This window comes from Enoplosus armatus, chromosome 16, assembly GCF_043641665.1.
Source record: "Enoplosus armatus isolate fEnoArm2 chromosome 16, fEnoArm2.hap1, whole genome shotgun sequence".
NCBI lineage: Eukaryota > Metazoa > Chordata > Actinopteri > Centrarchiformes > Enoplosidae > Enoplosus > Enoplosus armatus.
The window spans coordinates 7,084,303-7,099,279 of record NC_092195.1 but is presented as its reverse complement, the minus strand read 5'-3'; the positions used below and the strand labels follow the sequence as shown (position 1 = coordinate 7,099,279).

General features: G+C 41.3%; 1 protein-coding gene across 1 annotated transcript in view; it reads left to right on the top strand.

The window, feature by feature from the left end:
• The window catches only part of col16a1 (collagen, type XVI, alpha 1), a 53,526-nt gene that overhangs the window by 36,190 nt on the left and 2,359 nt on the right, over window positions 1-14,977 (top strand). The window contains exons 38-65 of the mRNA XM_070921757.1: window positions 229-255; window positions 1,237-1,293; window positions 1,600-1,644; window positions 1,811-1,882; window positions 2,662-2,715; window positions 5,741-5,794; window positions 6,031-6,150; window positions 6,418-6,459; window positions 6,555-6,626; window positions 6,765-6,809; window positions 7,503-7,547; window positions 9,525-9,578; window positions 9,671-9,724; window positions 9,854-9,907; window positions 10,001-10,045; window positions 10,149-10,202; window positions 10,276-10,311; window positions 10,399-10,461; window positions 10,546-10,617; window positions 10,735-10,788; window positions 10,925-10,969; window positions 12,091-12,135; window positions 12,270-12,323; window positions 12,471-12,524; window positions 12,761-12,811; window positions 13,148-13,237; window positions 13,378-13,413; window positions 13,531-13,575. Coding sequence (XP_070777858.1) covers window positions 229-255; window positions 1,237-1,293; window positions 1,600-1,644; window positions 1,811-1,882; window positions 2,662-2,715; window positions 5,741-5,794; window positions 6,031-6,150; window positions 6,418-6,459; window positions 6,555-6,626; window positions 6,765-6,809; window positions 7,503-7,547; window positions 9,525-9,578; window positions 9,671-9,724; window positions 9,854-9,907; window positions 10,001-10,045; window positions 10,149-10,202; window positions 10,276-10,311; window positions 10,399-10,461; window positions 10,546-10,617; window positions 10,735-10,788; window positions 10,925-10,969; window positions 12,091-12,135; window positions 12,270-12,323; window positions 12,471-12,524; window positions 12,761-12,811; window positions 13,148-13,237; window positions 13,378-13,413; window positions 13,531-13,575 — 1,539 coding nt within the window. The remainder of the gene's footprint in view (window positions 1-228; window positions 256-1,236; window positions 1,294-1,599; window positions 1,645-1,810; window positions 1,883-2,661; window positions 2,716-5,740; window positions 5,795-6,030; window positions 6,151-6,417; window positions 6,460-6,554; window positions 6,627-6,764; window positions 6,810-7,502; window positions 7,548-9,524; window positions 9,579-9,670; window positions 9,725-9,853; window positions 9,908-10,000; window positions 10,046-10,148; window positions 10,203-10,275; window positions 10,312-10,398; window positions 10,462-10,545; window positions 10,618-10,734; window positions 10,789-10,924; window positions 10,970-12,090; window positions 12,136-12,269; window positions 12,324-12,470; window positions 12,525-12,760; window positions 12,812-13,147; window positions 13,238-13,377; window positions 13,414-13,530; window positions 13,576-14,977) is intronic.

Below are 14,977 nucleotides of genomic sequence, written 5' to 3'. Positions count from 1 at the left end.
GGCATCATTTGTAACCAAGGATGTCTGCCTCGATCCATAACAGAGGCAATGTCTGCTCCCATCTCATCCTCTGTCCCCTGATCAACGCTCAGCTCACTGCCCCGTGAGCTTTCTTCTGGAACAACAAAGCAAGAGTAACTAAGTGTTTGTGTGTGTGTGTGTGTGTGTGTGTGTATGTGTGTATCTTTGTCTGTGTGTGTGCATTTGCGCTGTCTCCTTCTCTTGCAGGGACTTGATGGAGCTAAGGGGGACAAGGTAAGTCTACCGTTTTGTTTGGATGAAGGGATCTGGAGGGGTTTGAATATAAGGGGGTGGAACAGATGGTAATCGCAAGAGATGGTTCAACACCCAACCCCCCCCCCCATCCCCTCGCCTCACGCGAACACACACACACACACACACACACACACACACACACACATGCATTGACACACACATGCACACACCTGCCTGGGGGCATGGATAGAGTAGAGGCGGAGGTGACGAGTGTACTGTTGCTGGCAGACAAGAGGAGTTTCGGGGCCTTATGAGAGAGTGTGTGTGAGACTATTAATTACCGCATTCATCAGAGCCACCAGTCCAGACTGTCACTGAGAGGGTGGGAGAGATGAAGAAGTGGTGGAGGCCATGCTTAGGGGTTGGGAGGGGTGTGAGACAGGGACAGGAGCCCACGGTTAAAGAGGAAAAAGTGGAGAAAAGTGAGAGAGAATGAGCAAAATGGGTAACATTTTGCAGAGGATTCAGAATCTTTATTCAGTGTATTCATACAGAGTTTGGAGCTACCGTGGGAAAGCTCATATATATTGTAAAAACCTGACTTGTATGTCAGAGGAAAGTGAGAGCAGGTGTATAATTGGGGATATCCCGTGGGCTCCTCGTATTACAGATTTCAGGTGAATTACACCTTTCTTTGCATCATAGTGCCATACATTCATTGTACTCCTGCACTACATTAAGGTTTTAGGACAAATTCGTTAATAATGCAACGCATTAAGTTCACAAAGTATTATAAAAGAACGTTCATAGCATTTCATCCCCTGCAGTTTCGAGCGTCTTTGTGATGCATAAGATTTCAGGATTTAGCCAAACCGCACAAAAGAGTCTGAAAGCTCAAAGAGTTCTGACTTCCTCGCAGTAAGTAGAGTAGTTTTAATGTTGAATGAGGACTCGGTTTTGCAGCCTGTGCTTAAAATTCTGCAAAGACTTTCACTTTAGCTTTTTTCATGTGTATTTCAGGGTGTACCTGGAGAGTGCAACTGCATAATCCCAGTTCACACGGGCATAGGCGGACCTGTGAGTACACGCTTGCACACGCACACACACACACTGAAATAAACACATATGGGCATGCAGTTGGTTTAATCTAGAGAATGATTACCTCACAACAGGAGTCTGAACACACATTGACTCTCAGAGGGTTTATTATGACTCCACAGGGGACACATTGAGGACACGTTCATGCTCAGTTATTTCCTCACCGCATCTATCTGTGCTTTGACGTTTGTTGTATTATTCTTAACTTTACACTGCACATTTTCTGTACATTCTGTTTGTGCAAGCACCGGTGCTGCTCTGATTTGGACTGCTTTTTCCTTCCAGGGAGCTCCAGGAACTCCAATAAACACGTGGCAGCCCGGGCCTCAGGTCTGATCTGTCAGCCAGCAGTACTGTCTGATAACTTTGCTCTGATTGCAAGCTTTGTTTCTGTTGTTCACCTTGCAACGTTTGTTCGGAAAATCACAGAATCCTTCATTTGTGTTTGATTATAAATGTGTGATGTCATTTGTGACTGTGTCTTTGTGTGTTGTAGGGCCCACCAGGACCTCCTGGCCCCCCTGGCCCACCTGGGCCTCAGGGTGTTAATGGAATCCAAGGACCACAGGTAAGACAAAGGGGCAATAGGCTGGTGAGGGGGGGTCTCTCTTCAGTTCAATTCAGCAGCTGCTCCATCAGCCTGGATTGAACTACAAAGGCTGATGTAGGCTTTCAGCTTGGGCATTTGGGGTACTTAAGAGAGGCAATGCTTTGCAACTTGATGGGCAAATAAAGTTCCTGATATGCATGTAGGGAATAGAGCGACGTTATATACTGAATGTGTGCAATAGTTTGGTTTAAAATAGGCTCAGATAATCAGGATCAAATGATAAATGCACTAACCCATATGGTGCTTCAAGCTTTAACCCACGTGGGAAGCAACTGAGCAAGCTTTGGGAATGTCCACCAAGACATAAACAGTTATTTGAAGGTCCAGTTCTATATAAATGTAAAATGCTTATTTAAAGTACCAGTTTGATGAATTTGATAATTTGAGCAGACCTTCAAATAAAGTGTTACCGTGATGTGTGTTGCAAGAGTCAAAGGTGTAAGAAAGACATCAGAAGTGGTGATGGTAACTGGAAGGAAGAGGTCATGTCTCTGACGAGGGTGCATTTGTAATAATTGGTGAATGCAAAATAGTCCTCAATGCAAATATATTGAAAACAATTTTCTTCAGATTCCTAAATTCAATCCGATTTTTATAAAGTTTAATAAGACTGATGAGGGAACAGGTTTGATCGTTTTGACCCTGACCTTTTGACTTTGCCTTGACCACTGGTGGAGATGGGAGTGGCTAGCCCTCGACTGGCAACAAACCAGTTCAACCTCAGTTCCTTCTTTCAGGGTATCCCTGGAAGCGACGGGATACCGGGGAACCCGGGTTTGCCTGCATACAGCGTAAGTAAAATTAGAGAGAAAAGGAGGAGAGGCAGCTCTTATCTACTGATCAAGATCTGGGGCCTTATGTATAATTGGTACTAAAGCACAAAAATGAATGCAGGAACTGGTATTTATAAAAACAAAAAGAAGGACCCGTACTTCCATGTATGCTTTATTTGATAGAGATGTCGTTTTTTGAGGTCAGAAATGATTAATTTAAGGGCACAAATTAAGGGTAACAGTGGTATGATTTGTGAGAAAATTTGGCACAAATTTGACTCCATAAATCTAAAAGCTGTGCCATTTAATAACAATTATCGTTGTGTTATCTGTTAACAAAATTATATTTATTTATACCATGATTTAAGGAGTTTACATACTACACGCCCCCAAATTGTACCAAATTGGAATAAGATTTACCCCCCTTATAGCATAGTGCGGCTGTTGTACTGTTAGGTAATTCTGCTGATGCCAGACCAGGGACAGAGAAGAGGTTTATGTCGCACAATATTAAAAAAAGGGCTATGTTGATGTCTATTTAGGGATTACTGTGGACATAAGGCTCATGCCTATGCCATCTTATTTCATGGTGACTGAGATGCATAACTTGAAGCATATGCTGGACTATACATATGTATATTCAGAGTTTTAGCCTGTTGTGCATCTGGCCTCAGGTCTGTTTGTAACCTCCTATGTGTTCTTGTGGAGAAAGTTTACTGACAGTAAGGGCGAGGACAACATCAAAGTGGAAAAATGAGGTGGAGTGTTGTGAAGATTTTTTTTTATATGGTGTCAGTGTTGTTTCTTTCGAGTCTGCGGGTGGCTTAATTTCATTAAGGGAACATCCATGCTGATCTCCAGCCAGCACTCAAGGGGAGCTTCACCTTCAACACAGGAATTAAAGTAGTAGTTGAATGGAGGAAAAGGAGGTCCTGGAAAATCAGTAGCCCATTCTGGAAAAGACTTGAGGCTCATCTTATGAAAACTTTTCAGAATGACTACTAGTGTTTCACATACAAACAGCCATAATCTGTACATTTAGACACATCCATGGATCATTGGTGAAAGGAAGAGATGCATAGTCATAGTCTAAGCTCTGTAAGGACTTTGGACTACAGTGGAAAAGCTGGCACCCTCAAACCTCCGTATACTTACTTGCACACACATGTCCAGACTTAGTTTGTCATTAATGTTGGTAGATAGACCCATCAATACCTCCTTTTCTTTCGTGGTTCTGCAGGTATAATGTCACTCAAAGTGACAGCATAGCTCTCAGGACCCTCAAAAACTGTCTTTGACACCTAACAGCATGTTGCTCAGAGAAATCGCAACGATAGCAATTTGCAGATCCCCTCAGAGTGTGGCAGAAGTGAGCATTGCACAGTGACATATAATTACAGAGAACCTTCTTTTGAGAAAGGCCTTGTTCTAGCCCGTAAAACAGCCGATAGCGTGCAGCATAAAATAGCCTTTCAAGCTAATGGCTCCAGTTTGAACAATGTCAAATGGGTTTGTAATGACTTTGAAACCAGGCCAGGTGCTATTGACGGACTCTCTCAGTGGAAAGGGTCCCACCACTTTGATAGGGAGCAGACCGCCTTTCACAGTAAATGAGATTGGGCTTGTGGAGTGAGCCGGTTTCATTTCAGAACTTGCTATAAATAGACAGCATAACTCCATTGTGGCATTTGTCTCCGTTCTTTTTATTTTTTATGTGTACTTACAGATATCCAGCACGTGTATGTACAGTGTGTGTGTCTGTGTTCTGCTTTCTTGGTGCCACATTCTGCTCTTTTGAATTGTAAACTTTTCTGGTGCTGACTGGATCTCTTGACAGAAGTTCCCTGGCCATTAGTTGAAATGGGTTCTGAGGTTTTTTTGTTTTGTCGTGTTTATCTGCTATTGTTTTGTTTAACAAATTCATATTTGTCACATTCTTCAAGTATCAGCATATATGGTCAATACTGCTGACTTACTACGGTTCATATAGGCTACTTTAGGCTTATAGGCTTTTTCTAGGCCATAAAATCGTACAAAACCTTTTGTTGACATTAGTGAAATCACCAAAACTCAGCCCACTAATGTGTATAACTAATGGCAATAAACAGAAGGTTGTATGTGGTGCAGTTGTATATGGTGTTAAAGTGAAGTGTACCCCATTCATTCATCTAAGTAGACAAGACGTTGGTATTGGAAAATGGATTGTTTGTGTCTTAATTCAGAGCAATATACCTTTCTCACTGCAAACCTTTGACTTGTCAAATACAGGTGTAACTAATGATGTTGATTATGGCTGCTTTCCATTTAAGTGTGTCAGTGCCTGAGAAAGGTATCTTTCTAGACTCTACTCTATACTGATAATGACACTGAGTGCTAATTTGTACTGTACACTATTGTTTCAAATCAAACTGCCAACTTTGGAAAATTGCTACCTCAAATTCAGAAATATACCAAAGGGAAAACAAAATATTTTCCAAAACATTTAATACCTAATTTCAGAGATTTTCATTTTTTCCAGCTGTGAGTTCTCAATTTCACCCTCATTGCATCTGTACATTGCATGGAGGAACAGTAGTATCAAACAACACCACATTTAAAAATTGAGCAAACTATATATGCATATTGACATCTTTGAATGTACTTAATTTTGCCACTTCTTCCATGTGAATGCACAAACCTATCCTGGTTAGAATTAGTATGTAGCACTCAACTGGTACCAAGGTAGTGTCTTCACCATGTCGAGTCATAAACATGTATGGAACTCCAAATCCATCTCAGTGATTGTTATACAATATGTTACATAAAACTGGGGAGAAGTGTGATCTTAAATTTGATCTTATTAGGGTGTGAAGTTGTGGAAGAAACCTTACTTGCAACGCTGTCCTCGGACTGTATTTGGAGTAGACCATTGGGCAACTTTTGGATTTGGTGGAAGAAAAGAGCCGTTTTTGTTAACCAGGGTTTCCCTTAATTATTATCTCTGATGTCATGAAGTTCTTAAATGAGTATTGATTTAATTTACGTTTCCCTAACCCTTCTGTAGAACCCCATTGGACCACAGCATCTGCCTCAAGACTCCACTGGGGGAGATGGTGATGTAAGTTTATAAGTAAAAATGCATTTTGGGAAATGGGGTTTTATTGTACTCAGTCTTTTCGCTTTGCAGGTTTTGGCATGAAAACTGTTGATCAGTGTGTGTGTTTATAAATGCATGTTGTGCTGTGTGTGTGTGTGTGTGTGTGTGTGTGTGTGTGTGTGTGTGTGTGTGTGTGTGTGTGTGTGTGTGTGTGTGTGTGTGTGTGTGTGTGTGTGTGTGTGTGTTCTATAACACAGGAGGACTGTGGTGAGGGCTGTTCCCAAGGGTTGCCAGGGGTGCCAGGCATGGCTGGTGCCAAGGGAGAAAAAGGGGACGAGGGCAAGCCTGGTGTAATGCCCTTGGACAGCTGTGACAAGGTGAGACTCGGAAGGACCAGAAGTTTCTTGATGAAACATTTTTTCAGCTTCGCTACATGATTCTCCGTATCCAGAATCATGTGAAATGTCACTTACAGTACAGTCACTGAGTTTGTTGTTGTGCTTTGATGAATGCAAAATGGCAATCCCTCATTTTGCATTGTGTTCAAGTTTGCATGGCTTGATGTGAGAAGTTATCAGTCTGACATGATACAGTGCCAGCAGTGAGGCATTACTCTGATAACTTATTCTCTTGTCTGCTTCCAGTGTTTGGAGAGACTGCAGAGAGTGCAGGCGACACAACCAGCGGTTGGTTAAGATCACTGTCATACTCTAAGTACATGCATACATTCACAGAGATGTTATGTGCACATTTCCTGGTATTTTTCTTCTTTGCCTCACAGGACGACAGGTCCTGCACAGGAACACCTGGAGTTCCTGGAATGTCTGGACCGCCAGGAACAAGAGGAGAGCCAGTGAGTCTGTGACTGTGTTTTCTCACGTACACACTGTTTTTGATTTGATATGAGAGCGTGTATTTGTCCAAGTATGCATATCCAAATGACTTCACAGAGTTTAGATTACTAACCCTAACCCTTTTATCTTTACCACAGGGCACACAAGGAGACAGAGGCCCAGCTGGCATACCAGGAAACATAGTGAGGCTTTGTCAAACCTATCAGCAACATATCTCCCTCATCTTGAAACATTACAGATTGCTCAACTTTAACTCCGGTGAAACTTATTTAGAGCCGAGAACCCTGGCTATTTTGCCATGTTTTGATTTAAAGACACATTTTCTTGTCAATGGCAAGACTAGAAAGCTGTAAAGATGGACTCTGAAATCCTCATCTACTCTGTGGATGTGCCTACAGTACCCATATGTAGAGGTTTAAAAAAGTTTTCTAGTACTTTGATGACATTTTTTTCCAACTTACCACTCAACCTTTGAAAACTATAAAGTGCATTCTAAACACTGCCTTACATTAGTTTGTCGGAACTTCTGTGATTTTTCTTTTGTTTAATTTTAGGACAGCACCGTTGGGTTTTTGTCTCACAGCTTTAGATGTGAAGTGACTTGAGAGGAGCTTGTGTTTCCATGATATCACAGAGCCCCCTACTGGTCTCAGAGAAAATGTCGTACAATGTGGCACCAACACACTCACCTCTTGAATACTGATTTGCAGAAGAACACACCCTAGCTCTCTTTCAGTGCTTGTAGCATTCACTTCACAGTCAGGAACATGTTCAAACCTGCTTTAACAAGAGGTGTGAATTGATTTTATTTTCATATCTAGTTAATCTTGTCTCAGCTGTTTTAAAATGTTCCTTTCACTGTTTTCTGTCCACAGGGACCCCCTGGTTTCCCAGGTCCTCAGGGCCCATCTGGTTTACCTGTAAGTATTATTCACACTTCCAACTGTACTACCAATTTAACAAAATAAAAATGCTTCAAGTGAAAGTCTTTCATTCAAAATCTTTCTTGCATAAAAACTCAAAAGTCTTATCAGCAAAATGGACTCAAAGTATCAGTAAATCATCAATGCGTATGCAGAATTTCATGGTTGTAACTCCAACACCAAGATTAACCCTGGGGGTCGTGAGATGATTAATTGGGCAGGAAAGTAGAAAAAAAATTCTGCTACACAAGCTTGTATTCAGTTCTCTCTAATCTTTGTTTTCTTGTGAAATATTTGGGCTTCAGACTGTTATTTAATTGAAAACGAGATGTTTAGAGGAGAAATCACTCTTTGGTAACTGCAAACATCTACAAAAAGGTCGGAAACCACTGGTTTAGTATTTAACAATGCATTGTATTGAAAATCTTAGACTCTTTGGGTTTATTTTACATAAAAATCTGAATCTGAAAAGTAACTATAGTTGAGTAAAATAAAAGTAAAAAGTACAATATTTTATCCCTGAAATGTAATGAAGTAAAAGTATATAATAGCATTAAAGTACGTCTCCTCTTCTCTGTCTTTTTGGCTTTTTCAAATACGGATCATCTCATGTTTGTATCAAGCATCCATTGACCATGCCGTCTTTGCCATCTCAGCATCCCCCTTGCGTCTCTCCGTGGCTCCTTTTAATGAAAGTTGTTTCAGATGAGGAAACGGTTTTGTTGTCTCTTTCTCCAGTTGTTCAATTATTCCCCCGTCTAAGTGATGGAGAGTGGGACTGCTGTACAGACAGGGCCCTCCCCCTCTCCCTCCTCATACAGATTTATTGTTTTAGGGGAATAGAGATGCTAAATGGATGAGCTCTGTGAGCGCTGCATGGAATCCATTTGCAGCATAGCAGCACTTTATAGCAGGTGTTAGCGTCTGCTGTGTGCAGCGTGTGTCTGTTTGGACTGTTTGTGAGGGAGTTTGACCCTGCTGCGGAATATATTACTCATATTCAGCGGTGAGGAAGTTGCTCACAATGATCAGCTACTAATTAGTTTCTCCTCAGTATGATCAAGTAGTAATTACTTTCTCTAAATTACAACCCGCAGTAATCACTTTAATAGCCAATCATACTACTGAATCTTTTTCTCACAGAGACATTTTTACAATTTCAAGTTCAGTTTTATTTATTTATTCTAAAGGGACAATTCACATTAATCTCACTCTCAGTTGTCACTATTTTAAAATAATGTATAAAATAAGGATCTCCACTTTTAAAAGTGCCCAGCAACATTCTTTTATTCACTCATTTAAAAAAAAATGCTCTCTTTCTTTTCTTCCTGCACTCATCTGTCTTTAGTTTACAGCAGCTGTTGCTAGGCAACAGATCATACTCACACATGCATATTAATATCGATGTCAAAACAACGTTCAATATTCAATTAATGTGACTGTCACATATAGGTTTTCAATACATCATGGAATGATTCTCCAGAAATATTATGCATAACAGGAGCAAAGTCAGTCTGTGATCACAATATTTTGTTGCTTAGTAACCATAATACAGCTCATTTTCACTTTTCATTTTGTAATTTACTCGATGAAGAAATATGCACCTAAATACACAACTCAATAGAGGAGGAAGGGATAAAGAAGAGTGAAGAAACATTTGTTGTGTGTTGTGGAAAAAAAAGAAAAACTGAATTTACCAACCAACTGCACAGAGCAACGTTCAGCCTCTGGAAATCACCATCACATGCCGAAATCACTACCCTGAAGCCTCGTAAAGGTGTAGAGCAGAGGACAAAATCAAATGTAGGCAGTCCCAAAGGGAGATGGTACACGCCAGTTAGCTGTTCCCTCTCTTTGATATTGACTTGCCTTGTCCTTGGCTCATTTCCACTGGGGGGGTGGGTTCTCTTCCTGACATACATATCACATCCTGTCCTTCATTTTCTAATCATTCCTCACTCCCATCATCCCCAGGGTCAGCAGGGTGAGCGAGGGTCACCTGGCCTCCCAGGAATGAAGGGCGAGCAGGTAAGTATCTGCCAATCAAAGTCCGTGGAATTACAAGATGTAGGAAAATTTCAAAAATCCATGTTGGATTGATTGTATGATCTTTATTTCAGGGCCCTGCGGGGACGTCAGGGTATCCAGGAACCATGGGGCCGCCTGGCCTGCCTGTAGGTTACTCTCACCGCCTCATTATAAAGGAACTATGGGATTGACAATCGGACAGCTTCAATGGATGGATAGGTGGATACATTGATATGTGAACTGACATTGACTAACTGTCCATGTGTGTTTGTCAGGGACTGAAAGGCGAACGTGGGAGCCCAGGAAGCGGTGGTCAGAAAGGAGAATCAGTAAGACATTACACCATCACTGTTATGTAATACACAATGCATCATGCAGCTAGTGTTGAATATCATTGGCTAACATTTCCTGCCCTTCTGCAGGGTCCTCCTGGTAACCCCGGGTACCAAGGACAGGCTGGCTCACCGGTCAGTGTTTCATCATAACTTTTGCTCAGCAATATTTAGAGCCTTCATTTATCATTACAAACTTAAATAACTGAGAATAATGTGAGCCATTCTGTGTCTGCAGGGCATTAAAGGAGACACAGGACCAGCAGGGCCTGTTGGTGCCAAAGGGGATCAGGTATGTATAACACAAATGGGACTATTAGAAACAAATTAAACACATATTCATATGTTACTCTTTTTATTTCAAGGGTTTCCAAGGACAACCAGGTTTCCCAGGACCGCCAGTATGTAAATTCTTTACCTCTTCTATGGCAAATTCTTGTCTTTAGAATAGTTGTAGTGACTTTGTTTATTGCTGTGTGTATTTTTAGGGTCCACCGGGTCTTGCTGGCAAAACTGGAAGGGAAGGGCTCTCTGGGCTCAAAGGTGAAAAAGTGAGTACAAATAACACATCTATCTGTTAATGATTTGCATCCAGAATTATCATTTCTTTTTACTGAAAATCTCTACTTTCAAAGGGCAATGATGGTGCTCAAGGCTCTCAGGGACCAACTGGAGCCCCAGGCTCACCAGGCACCCCAGGGCTGATGGTATATGCATGTTATATTGCTGTATATTACCCAAGTTTGACCCATTCCAACATATCTATGAACTGTATACTGTTCAGAATCCTTATCAGCACTCCCTATTTGTGTTTGCAATGAAAGGGGCCCCCTGGCATTGAGGGAATGGATGGAAAAGATGGGAAACCAGGGCTGCGGGTAAGTTAGCACCACATGGTCAGCATGCCCACACACAAGCAGAATATTCAAACACTGAAATCATGCTATAGTTGGTATAGTTAAAGGCATGCATATAATAGTTGACCTTTAACACTGGCGATTTTTTCATTATCAGGGAGAAGCAGGCCCTCCAGGCCCAGCAGGACCACGAGGAATCCCAGTAAGTATCACTTCTAAGATCAACATGACCTGATTTAATTCTCTGTCTGTCCAGTGCAGAAAACATCTTGAATTAGGCATGAGAAGTGTAGTGTCTATATCACAAACACTAAATGCAAAAAAATGCATTTTTCATACCAACCATTGTGAATCACTTATTTTTGGTAAGATCAATCTATTATATATTCTGAAAGAATGTATTAACAATTAGACAGTTGCAGAAACTAACAAGTAAGGTTTCAATTCATTATGTGTTTCCGATCTGTTTCTTCAGTCATGTATACTGACATTTTTAACCATGCCAGTGACTCTAGGGATAGCAACGGCTAGGTGTGATCTAGACTTTAATCAAATCTAACCAGATTTTTGCCTAGATGGCTACGTATGATGGCTAGATGGCTATGTCTTGTAGACTCAAACTTTAACTTTTGAACCAAATTCAACCCGATTTTAAAATGTTGTAATGTATGATGGCTAGATGACTATGTACCATTTAGAGGTCTAAAAGACCTGTGGAGTCGATCGTATGAGCGGTTGTTGAGATAATCAAAGGACAGACATACAGACATACATACATACAGACATACAGACATACATACATACAGAGATTCCTTCCTTTACAGTTAGATGCATATGTGTAGAAAAGACAGGTCAAGACGGGTTTGATCATGTTAATTCTTGACTTTTGTACAGCATCCAAGTCAAATTAGCATGGACTGTGACCCATGATATTTCACTCACCTCAACCATATTGGCACACTACACTATCATGTGCGCTTATTACTGTGTCTTGCTAATGCTGGAGATGTCACTGGTGATGTGACCCCATTTGAAACTTCTAAGCCTCCTATCTTCCTCTAAGATCTTTTTAACTCTCTGTCTTGTATGTCGACACAGCAGAGATAGTAATATTCATATACTGCAGTCAGCTTCAGTGAAGAAACGAGTAGCTGCCTTTCTTCCTTTTTTATTTCTCTCGCTTTCTCTCTGTATCTCAGTTTGTGTTGGACCCAAGAGCAGGTGTTCAGGATTTCAAAGACACGTCTGCCTGTTCTTTGGCAGCCTCAACTTTGTGAATTTTGATACTGTACCAATCTCATTCTCTTTGATGTCTCTCCTCAGGGATTCAAAGGGAAAACTGGCCATGTTGGCTTCCCTGGACAGAAGGTTAGCCAGCAACTCATTGCTTCACCTTCACACTATGTCTGTCCGTCCGTCCACTTACAGTTGCTTTCTGTTGCTTGTGCATTAGGCCAAGTTGTTTTATCATCACCTTTGTATTACTTCTCTCATCGCTTCAGGGTGATGTTGGACCTGCAGGTCCACCTGGACCATCGGGCAGACCGGGGCATGAGGTGAGTGTTTTTGCTTTCTATCGTTACCCCCAGTCGAGTTGGATAAAGATTAGAGAGCACATAGATAATCTGTGCACACAAGCCCAGTAAATATCATAGTTAGTGTCACCCTGGAGATCTCTAAAGGCCAATTGGTGACTTTTCCAGGGTGATCCCGGTACCCCAGGAGCTCTGGGACGACCTGGACCCCCCGGCCACGTTGTAAGTTCACAGCCCTTTTAACCTTATACATGTATATTTGTCGTTGTTTTTACTTATGTGTATATGTATTTATAACAGCAAAATCTTGTTTTTATTTCACATTTGGCAGTGTCTACATCTGTTTTCCATGCCAATAAAGCCCCTTTGAAATGAATTGAATTGAATATAATCTGTTGATATTGTGGTATGTTAGTGTGTTAGACTTGAATAATGTGTGTGTCTACTTTCCCCATTAGGGTTCTACAGGTCCAGCTGGACCACCAGGACCTCCTGGTCCATCAGGAGTGGTAAGAGAAATGCTCTGAAACACAATTCTCTGAATATTTAACATTGCCAAGGGGAAAATGGGTTGTTTCAGTAGCTAAATACGTGTTGGAGATTAGCATAAAATACAGTAAATAATGTGCAAATAATACTAACATTAATTATGATTACAGTAAATAATTACAGAAGCTACACATACTGAAAGAAAGGATATAGATAAGGATATTGTATCTTAAATTAATATATGCATTATGAGCTGAATATTGTTTGTGTATGTGTTGAAATTGAAATTCTGTTGGAATGCTGAGAAAAATGCAAACAATAGAGGTGAACCTGAATACTCCATCTTCCCTCTGTAGGGTATAAAGGGAGATAAGGGCCAAGGTGGTGAGAGGGGTCTTCCAGGGATGGGTGGAAGCCCAGGACCACCCGGGCACCCAGGGCCCATGGTTAGTACCTCTCAACTTGTGTCTACTTCCAAATTTGTCCCCCGAAACAAAGTTAAAATGAATTAAACATCATTCAAGCTGCTCCCATGCCAATATATCTCACTTAACCTTTTTTCTCTGGCTTTGACTTTGTCTTTCAGGGAGAGCCGGGCAGTGACGGTGCTGCTGGTAAAGATGTGAGTAATGTCTGGGTGTGGTGTTTGTCCCCATTAAAGTATGATGGAGATAGATCGATGTGGGGATGTGTATATTTCATTCTGAGTCAATGGATATGTCTTTCTTTGTTTTAACAGGGAGCGGCAGGCCTACCAGGGGACAATGGGCAGCCAGGTCAAAAGGTAAGAGCCGACTCGGGGTGGCACAGTATATTATGAGAGTGTGTGTGTTTGTGTGTGTGTTGTCAAGCCGAGCATCAATCATCCATTACCTCCACAGACCATCTGAATGCAGCAAGATGCACCCTTTCTCTGTTCCTTTTAGCTCAGGGAGACTTAGGCCGGCGCACTATGGTGCTGAACACGCTTGCCTCTCCATTTCTGCCCGCTCAGCACCCGCACTTAACACAGTCATCAGTTCGCTAACCCTCCGACCCTCCCTCCAACACCCTCCTTCCTCCTCACCTCACTTCACCCCTCTCCAAACTGGCAGCCGGCCTCCTGCTAGAGCCTGTTGGATCTCTCCTCAGACACAGGCTTACAGTACTGTAGGTGGATACAGTGATAAAGTTATTCTCTGCCTCTGGGATAATGCTATTAAGCATGAGGGGAGATGCTAGATGAGGCTATTTGTCACGCTGACAGGACGGCATTGTCAGGGTTTTAGCTGCGGAGAAGAGTAGAACAGAGGAGAAAGACAAGAACGGACTCCTCTATTCTTCTCCCTCCTCTCTATTTCAAGAGCCGTTTGTCTGTCGGTGACGTGTAAACATTAGACGTCCATTATGGGCTGCTTTGTCCTTAATAAATCACTGTCGCTAATGTAGCAGGGCTGTTTTTTTAGTGTATTTAAACAAACTGAATGGTGGACTCTGCTGGGTGGAAAGTGATATAGATGTAGCCAAAAGCCGTCTTAAAAGGCCTGCTTCTTCTTCTCTGAAATGGGGTTAATCTTCAAAATTAGCAAAATAAGTAAACAGATAAAAGCAGAAAAACAAAATATAAGGAAGAAAATAAAAGTTGACCATTTGCTTTGTGGCTCAGAATTAGAAGAGAAGATTGAAACCACTCTCACATTCGTCAGTCAAATATGAAGCTACAGCCAGGAGATGTTAGCTTAGCGCAAAGAGTAGCAGGTTTTTGTATTGATTAAACAAATGAGATATAATTTGTTAATTAGTGAGCTTTAGTTTCTACCTTTGGACAGAGCCAGGCTAACTGTTTCACTGTTTATGTTCTTGCTGCTAAGCTAAGCTAACGTATCCTGGCGTTAGCTTCATATTTAATTTACAAACAGTGTTTATACACTGAGTGTACATAGAGTGTTATCAATCTTCTCATCTAACTCTTGCAGTGAATACACTTATTTCCCAAATGTTTAACTGTTTCTTCAAAGTAAAGTTAAAGGCCATCAATAACAGATCATTCTTTCAAAGCAAGTGCAAAATACTGAGTTTAAAGAGGTGATGAACATGTATAATCAGTGATAATAAATATCTTAAAGCCATAAACTCTTGCAAAGGTGAAAAAAAATGAATGTGATGAATGAATATCCATTTTAATCCACTCTCTAAGCTCCAAGTAA